This window comes from Tympanuchus pallidicinctus, unplaced genomic scaffold (genome assembly GCF_026119805.1).
Source record: "Tympanuchus pallidicinctus isolate F22 unplaced genomic scaffold, pur_lepc_1.0 scaffold3, whole genome shotgun sequence".
Lineage (NCBI taxonomy): Eukaryota > Metazoa > Chordata > Aves > Galliformes > Phasianidae > Tympanuchus > Tympanuchus pallidicinctus.
In genome coordinates, this window is record NW_026294747.1 from 13,745,435 (window position 1) to 13,758,055 (window position 12,621).

Here is a 12,621-nt window from a genome sequence, read left to right on the forward strand (position 1 = left end):
AGTCAGTGGAACAGATTACTCAGAGAAGATGTGGATGCCCCCTCCCTATAAGTGTTCAAAGTCAGGTTGGATAGAGTTTCAGCAACCTGGTCTAGTGGGAATGTCACTGTCCATGGCAAGGGAGTTGGAAACTGATGATCTTTAAGATCCCTTCCAACCCAAACAATCAGAAAAATATAAAATAATAAAAAAGAACATCTAAAAAAAAGGGGGGAAACTTGGCCACTGTAATATTCAATACTTATTTTACGAAGACAAAAGGAATGGAAGGGGGGAAAGGATAGCTCCTATCATTTAAAAGAATCCAGTGTCACTGACAGCCAACTCCAGTTCTTCTGAAATAGCTACAATGGGGAAGAAAAGGCACAGGTGTATAGAGTGGAAAGACCAAGTTAAACGAGGCTACTGCTTTTCTGTCTGATAACATGGCACAAAAGTACTGTGAGAACAACACAGGATTATTTCCCTCAGATGGCTGATGTGGCTTGACTCAGGGCTGAACCAAACAACCAAAGTTACAGCATGTTTATTCTCTCCTTTCGCTGTCTGTCTTGGACAGACCTCCTGTAAGAGGGTCTGTCTGCATACAGACATATATATATAATACATACAATTAGTGACACTTTGAAGAAAACATACATTGATTTTAATCAACTTACCCGGATAACTTCAGGGCAGGCGTAATGCGGTGATCTGTAACACAAAATAGTGAGATGAGCATGTATTTATGAACTACCTGCATTTCCACTTTGCTTACCAGAATCAGGATTGGCTCACTTACACAGAAAGCAAGTTTGCAAAAACAGCCCTTTTTATTACTGTAATGAGAAGATATTTCTCAGACAAACCCAGAAATGGTCAACAACTAGCATAATTCAAAATTCAATGGCCCTAATATGAATTTCCTAAAAGGAATGAAAGAGCAGGCATATTTCGTGATTACATAAAATTCCAGCCCTCTAACTCTTTACTTTCACTTGGCCATATATATAACTGGAAGGAAGACACACACTGCAAGGTCTTTTAGGGGAAAGAAAATTAAATGTTTTCAGAGCCAATGCATGTATCTCCAAACCATATCTTGCACCTCTTCACCTCTTCTGCTAAGAGTGCTCTCAATTACTCCAGCAGTCATAAAAGCTGCCAGTACATGATTTGAACAAGCAATTTATTTTTCTAAAAAAAAAAAAAAAGCAACAGCAAAACACCACATAAAAAGGATGGACAACAGCACTGTTACCTTTTGAGCTAATATATTCTCTTCACATCCTTCCACCCATCTATCTCTTCCTTGATTCCTGGCTGAGAATAGTTAATTACTTCCACTTGCCAGGTAATAATTTTAATTCCTAAAGATTATAGCCATGGCTATTTATTTTTATAGCCCTCATTAAAGTAACTTGACAAGTAAAAGGGATGCAAACTGTCTGAGACCTGTGTGCAAATCTCACTATTGTTTATACTGACACCTCCCAGCAGTCCCTGAGCCTGTCTTCATTTGTGCATTTGTTTCTTGTGACAAACACAATCATGGTTGGGCAATACCTGTCTCACAAAGTAATGAGCAAAACAGAAGCACAGTGAGGTTAGCTTTGTGCTAGGATTCTACTTTAATGCCCAGTGAGACAGTCCATTAATTACCTTTCCATACACATTACACTTATGGTAAAATATCATCCTGAGTGCATGGCACATCTGATTTGCTATCACAGCTTTTGGCAGACTGTGATAATATACTTGGAGTACAACTAGAACTGCAGCTACCTTGAATACAAAGCTTAAGCAAGGAGAAATAGAATATAACTGATCCCTCACAAACTTCGGGGAAGGTGGGACTTGGAAGGTTAGCATACTATCTAATAGCACTTCTTCTTTAGGAGGCTATCACAGGTATTATGACCAACCCTATGCATTCAGTAATTCAGTAATCTAGACCTGATTTTATAAACCTTGAAAGGTCTATCAAGACAAGAAATGTCTTGCCTTGGAGAGCTGGATAGAGTTCACCTTTGGATGCTCTGGGAGGTGAGAAAGTACTTGAACCCAGTGGGGAGGACAGACCCACTGGGCTCTTTTGGCAGCTCTGTCTTTGGCAGCCACACATGAGTTATTAAAATTTGCTGCTGGCCGCAACTGGTTGACCAAAACCTCACCATAAGTCTGCTGCTCTGACTAAAATGAGAGCAACACCACTGCTGCTTTCCTACCTCCCAGAAATTTGCAACTCCAACAAAGACAGATTTCAGAATTCATAACTGCAAATGCTGAGGTATACAACCATCTTGCAAATATCCTTGAAAACAAGAATGTAAGTATTGTGAAGATGATGAACTGGGTAGATACCCAGTTAGGAATCTAAATGCACTTAAAGCATTTTACTCCCCTGATGTCTGTTGAGTGTGGAGGCTGCAAGGTGTCTTTCAAGACACTGGTGAAATTCTGCTAAAACCTAACAGAATGGGCGGAGAAAATGTTACAATAAATAATTTCAACAAGTTGAATTGATTCAATCATTCAACAGCTGCACTGCAACTGCCCAGAGAGCTCAGATTTCTGGCATAGCCACTCTGAATTCTTGCCAGCACACACTATCAGGATATCTGCAGCACTGTCTTGGCAAACAGCTCTAAACAGGTTCCTCTGGCCAGCCAGAAATCTGTAGAAAACTCATTTCCATGCTGCCAATCACAAAGGACCTTCAACTGCTTTAAAGAGAAAGCTAAAATTTAATAAAAAATCTATTTATCTTTCTACAGAGTCCTGAGTATTTCTTTGGCTCTTATCAATAATTATTCAATATTCAGTATATTCCTTCCTTCTTTCCCTAGGCCATTTCCTCATCCTTCGGCTACATCTCTGTGCAGCAAAAGCCACAGTTTGCTCTTGATAATAAATAAGTATACAGCTCAGCAAGATAAAGAAGCAGCTGCTGCCTCTGGGTACTGCTGCAAAAAAGTCCCAGTGTTGGCAGTGTTTATTTCAAGGCTAGTCTGCCTGGGGCAGGAAGGGCTCTCTGAACGCTCATTCACAGCTGTAACTCTTGGACACAGGAATCTTAACAGATCTTGTAGGCCCTTAGCAAAGCATTTACATGGGACTTCGACCAGAGAAAATAATCCAAAGTGAAATGGTGAAAACCAATACAAGTCCAGACAGGGGTTATGTAATCAGTAAGATGCATCAAAGATGAATCTCCATGAATCTCATCTGAAAAACTAGACAAGTAGGTTTTGATCTTGACACATTGATACAGTAAAGCTAGAGCACATTTGAGACAACCAGTGCTGTATCTCCAGTGCAGATGTGATGTGCCTCTGATTTGTGCAAGCAGTTCTGACCTCCTGTCTCAATACATAGGTAAGAGAGATCTGCACAGTACACAGATAAACCTACTGCCTGTGTATGGTTTATGCAACAACTGCTTTTCCAGAGAAGGTTGATGAGGGAGAAGGGGGAGAGCTGTACTGTACAATCCTGCTCTATAATGTGACAAATCATGTATTGCACTTTCTGACAGGTCCCTTTAAAGACGAATCTCCACACTCGTGTACTTTGGATCCATGCCTTAGGAAGATACTATTTGGGGAAGAAGAAATGTTTCTCTTTACACCTCACAGCTGGAGGCAGTATTTCTGTAGAGAGGGAGGAAGAAGTCTTGTTCTCTCTTTGCTTAAAGATACTTCTATATAGGAGATACACTGAAACCCTCTTGTGTCGGCTGTTTTTGGTGTTGCTGGGATGCTTCCCCCAAGTTAACTGCTATCTCTTAGCTGGCTTTTGGAGACAGAAGCTACCCACTAGAGCAAAAGAATGCCTACGTGGAACACTGTGCTGGGCAGCAAAGGGCTGAGATGAGGGGGAACGTGAGAGGAGAAGTAAAATAGAGAAAGAGAATTCCTCACAAGAAGGAGGCATGTTAGAGCATCCTGTGGGGAAAGCAACAGCCACAGATCACATAGCAAAGTAATGCAGGGAGAGACTGAAGAAATAGTCTGAGGAGCAGCGGGTAGTGCAGGCTGTACTGAAGGCAGTAACTGCAGGTAGGGCTGTAATTAAAGTAGCAGCTGTAGTTAAGGTTGAGTGCTATTTTGCAATTAAAGCTTCAGTTCTATTTAGAACTATATGAGAAAACCCAGCATCTAGCCCTCAGCCATCTTACAGCTGTTTACTCCTCAAGCACAAATAGACTTTCTGTGAAATTGCAAATCAGTTCATTAATTAATATACGAGTTCAAATGATTAAGACATAGATCCTTTAAGAGATCTTAATTTAAAAAGTGAAACAGACCCCTATATTAAAAGAGTGTAAAGAATACAGAGTGCAGTACTCAAAAGCAAAGCCCAAACAGGCTATGCTGTGCTCTGTAGATAAGTGAACATGAGGCAGTGGGTCTGCTGCTGTCCACAATGCCTCTAGTTTACTTTTGCAGAAATTGGAAAGCCAGTGGTCAAGTGAGGGAAGTGTGGTGCTACAAAGGACAACGTTGTGAGGAGGCAGCTGGTTGACATACTGAAGAATCAAGCTCTCTATGCCTGCAACAGAGTCCTTCTGTGAATGCAAATGAAAAGGTGCTTTAAAAGGAGATGTTCACAGCTAATTGCAAGCTGCAGGTTCCCCTGTTTTTGATGTAGTTAATATTTGTAAGCTTAAAATACTTTGATGAAAATCCTACCTTGCATCCACAGCAAGGCTCGGATGTGGCGAGATGAAATTTCAAATGGATCCATAAAAAAGGATGAGAATAAATTAAACAGATGCTTATTCAAAAAACCTCACACCATAAAAATACCAAATGAGACAAAGTTTTGGTGGAAAAAAACCTGTATAAGCTCGTAATTAATGAACTTATCCCAGTGTACATGAATATTTTGGGACCAAGTTAATTTTATACTTATAATCTAAAAAGTAGCATATCTTAAATTTTCAGCACTTAATTTTGCAGACTTAAAGCTCTTTTAATGTACCTTGAAATGTATTACAGGTAAGGCTTATATTAGCACTTATTAATAAGGCTGTCTGATATTTCCCTTCATAATCCTCATTTCAAACTGCTTATGACTTACTACCAATTTAATAACTCAGAGATTTTCTTTTCTGTTTGTCTGCTTCAGACTGGTTTCATCTTTGTGCCCACTATTAAAATCTTACTTAAATTAAATATGCTTTTGCCATAAAAAGTGAAAATTTCTAGCATACTTAAATGTGAAAGGAAAATGTGATGATTTATTCAGATTTTCTGGAAAAATGTATGCAAACATAACCACTAGAATCAGGGAAGATTGTATTTACTAATGGAAATTCTCTAGAGAATCAGGATGAAAATTCAACCTGTGTTGGCAATGCTTCACAGATCTTCTTTTTTCCCTAAAACTGATAGAACAAGCTATTGTGACTGAGGTTGTCACAAAGTACCAAAATGCAGAACCTCTTCTGAGTGCACAAATAACAGGAGTTAGATCTGAGACTGAGAGCTGGGAAAACCAGGTAGGGGAAATCAGAGTTGGAATATAGTGAAAAAGAGAAAAGAATCTGGGACATGGGACCAAATGTGAAGCAGAAATGAGTGGGAGAAGTTGGCAAGGCTGGAGTGCAGAGGAGAACAGGGAAAGAGATGGGAACAGAGTGCAATGGAAACTCCTGGAGAGATGGGATAAAAATTATGAATTCTGGCATTTTCTAATTTTAAGAGCCTAAATTTGCAACACTAACAATATCTGGACCTGGACATTTGCGTATGTTTTAGATAACATGCACACATTTGTATACAGAACTGTATGGAAGAGAAAGAATATGCGCAGCATCATGTCCTGACATTAAATCAGAAACGGTCCTTGGACACTGAGGTGTACAGCAACTGAGTTGCTCTATTCTGAATTATCTCATCACAGATAGATCGAATACAAAGGTAAGCAAATTAGGACCTAGATGATATCTATCAGCATTTCTAACAAACACACACTGTATTGGGTGTTACAGATATCCTGAGCTCAAAAAGAGACAGCAATTAATTCTAATGAGTATCACAGAATCACAGAATTGATGAAAATGTTTTGTTTTTTGTTTTTGTTTTCTTTTTTCTGATGTATATGGGCTGGTGGGTCTGCAAAGTATACCCAGCATATGCTAGAGGAAGCTGAGAGCAGAGGTATGGACTGTGCTGGGCTTGGCAGTTGCTTTTTCCTTTATTTATGCCACCAACATGCACAATGGCTTTCCTCTCAATAAAATTAGAGGACATAAACAACATTGTTCTTCCCACAATGCACAGATTTCTGGATTTCTCCAGGGGTTCCCAACAGAGAAGCTGATGGGGGAGAGCTGCTGCATATACAGTCAGGTAATTGTGGGCCTGTACTGATTGCCTCTTTGGGAATAGTGTCTGGTGCTGGAGAAAGCCAACTTTACACGTTGGCTTGGTCTCAGCTTGTGGTTGCTTGCAATCAAGAGGTTTAGAGGCAGCACAGAAAGCAGCACTGCCATATGGATTCTCCATCACCTGGTGGCCTGCAGCAATCTCCTTCCTGAGGGACACGGTGTCGTTTCACAATAAGTGAAATGGAGAGAACTGCAGAGATGGCAAAAATGTACTTTGTCAGCTTTCTATAAGGAGCAACGGGGAATTAGGAAGGATCATCACAGATTCCCAAGAATTGTAACTCAACAGTATTCCCTATCAATTCTTCTATTTGAGAGCTCTTTTCATTCAAGAAAAGAGAAAAAAGTTCCTACTTTCTACTTTTCCAAGACTCTTATAGATATAATTTCAGATTATGTTCAGAACAACTTGGGCTCTATAATGACTTGTTAAGATTGAGAACTGAAGCACAGAAGGGGTAATGTGACTTGTCTAAGACTACCATGAATGCCCACAGCAGAGGCAGAAATCAAGCTCAGATCATTTATGTTCAGAGATTTACCAAAAGAAACTCATTTTTCTTGCCTAGAGACAAGTAGGAGGGATTGCTCAGTATCTAACATTCTGAAGCACTGCAAGGCAGTGTGCTGGGAAGAATCACTGTTGAAAGAGATGAGGGATTGTCTCTGCATGTCATCGCTTGGAAGGGTAAAGAGGAGGGAGAGCCAAAGAGATCTGAACTAATAGAAGCAGCATCCTACCACATCCTCCGCTTCCTTCGTTGTCTGCTGTTTGCTCACAGAACTCCCCTGCTCCTGGAGAGATGCAAAGATTTGTTGGGTTACTTTAGCATTTCAGGGACTCTCTCTCCACAGACTGCCTTATTGTACAGTTTCTGCAGTTAGCGGAATTATTCCCACAGCTCCTCTTTCCCTCAAAGGTCTAAAGATACCTGCTTAAATCTATGGCACACTGTTCTGCATATATGTACATATGCAGGATTTGTGCAATACAGGCTTTCAGCAATGGGGATTAATTACAACCAAAGCCTGAATGCAGTCTGGCATTGACAAATGATGTCAAAGGAACAGCTCATCCTTACTTCCCTCCCCTACACAAACACGACTGGGCTGAACTTTTATCATTTCCTCCAGGTAGCCATCAGCACTACAGAAAATCATGCTGATCTAAGGGGTAGCTCCCATCAGACACTGACTCTGAGGTGTGCAACAAAACACATGAACAGTTTTGTGAGGCCAGTCAAGGCTCTCTGGTCAAATTTTGGACTATACTTAGTAGTTCACTTGTGACAGCAGAAGCTGCACAAGCTCTGCTGTACTGACAAAGTTCGTTGTATCATGCTGCTAAACCCCATCTCATCCTCCCACTCTGACTGACAGAAATACGTGGAGACTCCTTGTGTAGCTGTCAATGGAAACATTACAGTTTCATCTCGTTATCAATGTTCACAGCACAGAGAAAGCCATTCTGAAAATTAACTTCTGGGTGCATGGAAGAACATCTCATTAAAGTTTCATATCTGAGCCGTGACTCGGTCTGTTTTGTTCCTTTTCATGCTGGCTGAAAGTACCAACTACAAGGGGGAAGTAAAATTGTTGCCTTGAAGAGCTCTGAGGTTGGTTAGTGGGCTCTGAGGTTGCTCCTAGGGAAAGAGTCACAACCAGATTGCCTTTCTTTGTGAACTTTGTGGCACACTGTTATATATTCCTTCCTACCTTCCTTCCTTCCTTCCCTCCTTTCTCTTTTTACTGCCCAAACCAGATAGATCACAAGACACCAGTACCAGCCATGCTGGGCTCCATGCCAGGAGAATTAATGAAGTGGTGTAATAGCTCACATGGCGGCCTAGTGATTGGCACCATACTTAAAATATATCTGCAAGGCAGGAGATCATAGCATTGCTGCTGTGTTCTGTTTATTACAGGCATGTCTCATTCGTTCCATTGATTTCTTTATTAGCACATTTTAAGGCTGCAATAGTAGGGTTGGCTCTGCTTGAAACATGGAGGCCTGAATTCCAGCACTGCTTATGCACAGGAAATCTCCCTTTGAGACTCTAGACCTGGATGACACAGACTGCTTCTAACATGAACAGGGAGCCTACCAAGAGGTTCCTAAGGAGTTTGAGAAATCCTTCAGGGTGATGTGAGATTGAATTAGTTTTTATACTTTTGTTGTTCTGTTTTACACAGAATGGAGGGAGAAAATTTTCTGCAGAGAGCAGAGATCCTTTGTGATAACTGCAGTGAAGACTTTGTTTCTTAGTCTAGAGGGGAGGTTTGAAAGCAGCTGCAAGCAGCAGATGTGCAGACTCACAGCTCCTTGTTTCTCATCTGCACTGGTAAGAGGTCAAATCTTCACACAGACATCTCAGTGCATCTCAGTATAGTCATCAACCACCATTCAATCACATCATCAGCTTCAAACAATTTTGCAATTTATTATTAAAAACTTGGAATGCAAAGCTGTGCAGCTCAGGACTGAGAGGCAGTAGATGTGGTATAAAGGGAGCTGGTATGGCTCCATGTCCACTCTGAATTGTCTTGCCTCAGGGCACAGAATGAAAAGACACGGACTGTAGCAGCCTGAGGACTGAGATGAGCTGCAGTTGAAAGATTTTCACTGCCAAAGGCCAGGAAGAGTAGGTGTGTATGGGAGGAGACACAGAACTGCTGGTATTTTCTGCAACTCCAGCTGCTGAGCTTGCTGTTGTAACAAATTGATACACAGCTAAAAGCTGGCATAGTGGTGCCAGGCTGCAGCAGCTCGATGCAGCTGATGCCCTTGCCACAGCTCACTGCAGCAGCACACTGCAGTCAGCACAGCACAGTGTCAGGGCTTTGGGGGACCACAGTGCCTGTGGTATCCCTAGAGATAATAGTGATCAGAGGGTATTGCTCCTGAAATGCTCATCCTGCCCTAGTCAGGCACCAGGTCTTCACTCAGCTGTTGGGCTTATTGCTGGCTCCCTTGGAAATTCCTGGAAAGCTCCTGCTGGCAACTGAATTAACACGGAAATGTTTTTATTGTCCCTGTGATATTCCTCCAAGCAATCTCTTTTGTATCTGTGTTGATGCCCTGCCTGTAATTGCAAAGGACCCTCTGCTGCCTCCCTATCAATTCTGGATGTGAGCTGAAATGAAGCAGAGTGAAGCATAAACAGAAAGAGCTGCAAGCAGGCAGCCTGAACAGAACACACAAATTCCATTTCAGACGCCATAGATTCCCTTATTTTCTCAACTCCTAATATTTTAAAGCTTATTCATAAAACATGTTTCACCACTGCTTTCATTTTCCAAATATCACATGTCCAGTGAAAGCAAACACAAGCCTAGGCAGATGAGTCCAAACCTGAAAGCCTTGGTATTTCTATCCATATGTGACACCTACAGAGGCCTGCTTTTCATTGCAAAGCACTTTAAAAAAACCTTATTTTAGCTATTTTATGCACTGTATACATTTTTAAAATTTACTAACTTGCTAGGAAATAAGGATGCACAAGTCTGCTCAAACCCCCTGCTACTGACATTTTCTACGTCTGAAATCCGTCACTGTCTACTTGCAATATGCTGAGACACTCACCCACAACTGGTTTCTAACAAGCTGTCCCCAACCTGCAGCGATGCCATTCCAAAGTCTGCTATCCGGATATTGTTCTTTTCATCCAGCAGTAGGTTTTCTGGTTTTAAGTCCCTGTGGCTGTAAAGAAAAGATCAAAATGCAAGTTAAATTATCCACAACAGCTTTCCCATTCCAAGGCCTGTATTTTTTTTAATCCAGCATAGCATCCAACCTACTACATTTTAATTGATGTCATTCTTTCTCTCTTCCAGATTAGGAGACCACACACACCTAAAATCTGGCCTTTGCAGCACTCTAGCCCACCCCCAAATGATGGGGTGCCCACTCCTGATGTTTGAGCCTTCACTGTCCGTATAGAAAATGAACAATATCAACACAATCTGAGGGGGAGACTGAGGGAAATGGGCAGGAGGAAATATTCGGTTTAGATTTAAGGCTGACTTACTCCATCAAATGCCAGCTTCTTAAGGCGAGAGTGAATGCCATCAGTGTATTTCTTTAACAGTAAATAGTATTAGTGAAGTCTTGGGGGAAAACAAACAAACAAACAAATGTATTTGGTGCAAACACTACAGCAAAAAGCTCCTATTAAGGGTCATTTACATAAGCATTTGAAAACATTTTGGGCAGCTAGCTCCAATGGAGAAAGCCTTGAACCCAACACTGCTTTTAACTGAGAGCATTAGCAACAGGAAAGAAGAGAAGGATTCCATTCCCTTCCTTCCAGCAAAGCTCAGTTCTTTTATTATTTGGCAACGTGGGAATGAGCAGGCAGTCATGACGCTCAGGACAGTAACTCCTGTTTTAAATCAAAGAAAATGTATACTGACTAATTTACTCATTTTCATTACCTGCAGACAGCAACACTATGCACATCCACCTGTTTCTCAGTACTCAAGTACTTCTGTACAATTGTTAGATCTACTTGATTTTATACCCCAAACCAAAAACCCTGCCCTAAAATTGAGATGACTTTTTTGCCTTTTTATTTGCAGCCCTTGAAGAGCCACAGAGATGAGAGAAGGATTCTAGGCAGGCTGAAGAAGCTCTCTTCACTTGTCTTTACTTATAAGAAAGCAAAGTGTGTATCTTTGATGTCCTGCTGATAAAAGCTGCAACCCTGAGAAAAAAATCTTCAAGGCAGAACAGTCAGTTCAGGTGCCCTGTTAGAACACAAACCTGCTGGAAATGGCCAATTGACAACATGCATGAATGTCAGGCAAATAATAGCCATTTGCTACAGTGGTTCAAGAAAAAGTTACCTGCCCAAAAAATTGAAGACCCAGCATTAACATAATCTAATCCAGCAACAGCCATAACAGAGCTCAGCCTTAGCTGCATGCCATCTTCATTCTTACAACGCCCCTCTAGCGCTGCTCATGGATGCAATTGTAATTATACCCCTATCCACCTGCAAAGGAGGTTGGTCTCTGCCCCCCCAGAGAAACATATAGAGCTTGACAACGTCTTGGAAATGATCTCTGATCTTTACAGAAGTCTGGAATGATCAATTAGACACAACTTGTAAATAATGCAGGCTAACTCAATACATAACCAGAATATGCTGTAATAGGATACTTAGGGAGTGTAATAGATATTTCTAGAGGAGACTTCCAGCAAAACAGCACACATTCAAAACAGATACTGGCCATTTACCTTATCACTGAGTGTTATGATTGTCATTAAGGACATTTAAAATGGCCACTAAGGATCCTGCTTTTGACGTGAGCTAGGAAATCCAGAGATTAAGGTACAACATGATCTGAACACAGCATTTCTCCAAACTGCATGTATGTTCATTACAAAACATCTCACATTCATTCAGGAGAACAGCCACAGCAAAAGATGTTCAAACATTACCCTTCTATGCCTCAGAGCCAGCAGTCTCAGCAGACTCGCCTCAAGCTCTGGCCGGAGCATAAAGCATGTGAGTTCTGAGCCAGCCTCACTCCCAGATTACTCAGAGGCAGTGAAAGCAAAGGGATGACACCTTTGATAAAGAATATATTATTCACCAGGGGAAACAAGTCTCTTCACCATTTCATCCTGTCTTCTCATCAGCTGGTATCCACAACACAGGCACTTTCAGACTTGAGTTTAAGGGAGAACCAACTAGAAAAAATAAAGTTCCTGTAAAGTGGCAAAAATAAAATTCTTGGGTTTTTTTTGTTTTGTTTTGGTTTGTTTTTTTTTTGGTAAAGCCACAGTAAGACAGGGGATGGAGGGTGCCATCATCCACATGTAAGACGTCCAGTGAGCTTCACCTTGTGCTGTACAATGCTTTTACCCGAATGATCAACCAACCTGAGCTGATGGTAGTCTTTAGGTAGAGGTCCTGACTCACCTCACTGAGAGCATTTTGAAAGCCTTACATTGCCCTCCTTCAGTATATGTGGGACTAAGGATAGTGGGGTAGTATATATGAAATTTGAGGTGGCAGTAGACCTTTTTGGTTTTTTGTGCATTTTTTTTCTCTAAACACCAAAATAAATCAAGAGTAATTTTGTTCTCTTCACTACAGCCCAATCAGCAGAACAGAATGTGGACTCTGTCAAGAATTGATACATTTATTGTTGACTGGGCCCCAAACACGAATGCCACTGGGCAGTTATGTCACTCCCTGACCCTTCCCATATCTCTTTTAACACAGATCCTAGTGCCA

General features: G+C 41.2%; 1 protein-coding gene across 1 annotated transcript in view; it reads right to left on the minus strand.

Moving 5' to 3' along the window:
• BRSK2 (BR serine/threonine kinase 2) overlaps positions 1–12,621 on the minus strand; it is a 297,047-nt gene that overhangs the window by 70,011 nt on the left and 214,415 nt on the right. The window contains exons 6-7 of the mRNA XM_052696777.1: positions 9,960–10,076; positions 660–693 (exon numbers count right to left, since the gene is read on the minus strand). Coding sequence (XP_052552737.1) covers positions 660–693; positions 9,960–10,076 — 151 coding nt within the window. The remainder of the gene's footprint in view (positions 1–659; positions 694–9,959; positions 10,077–12,621) is intronic.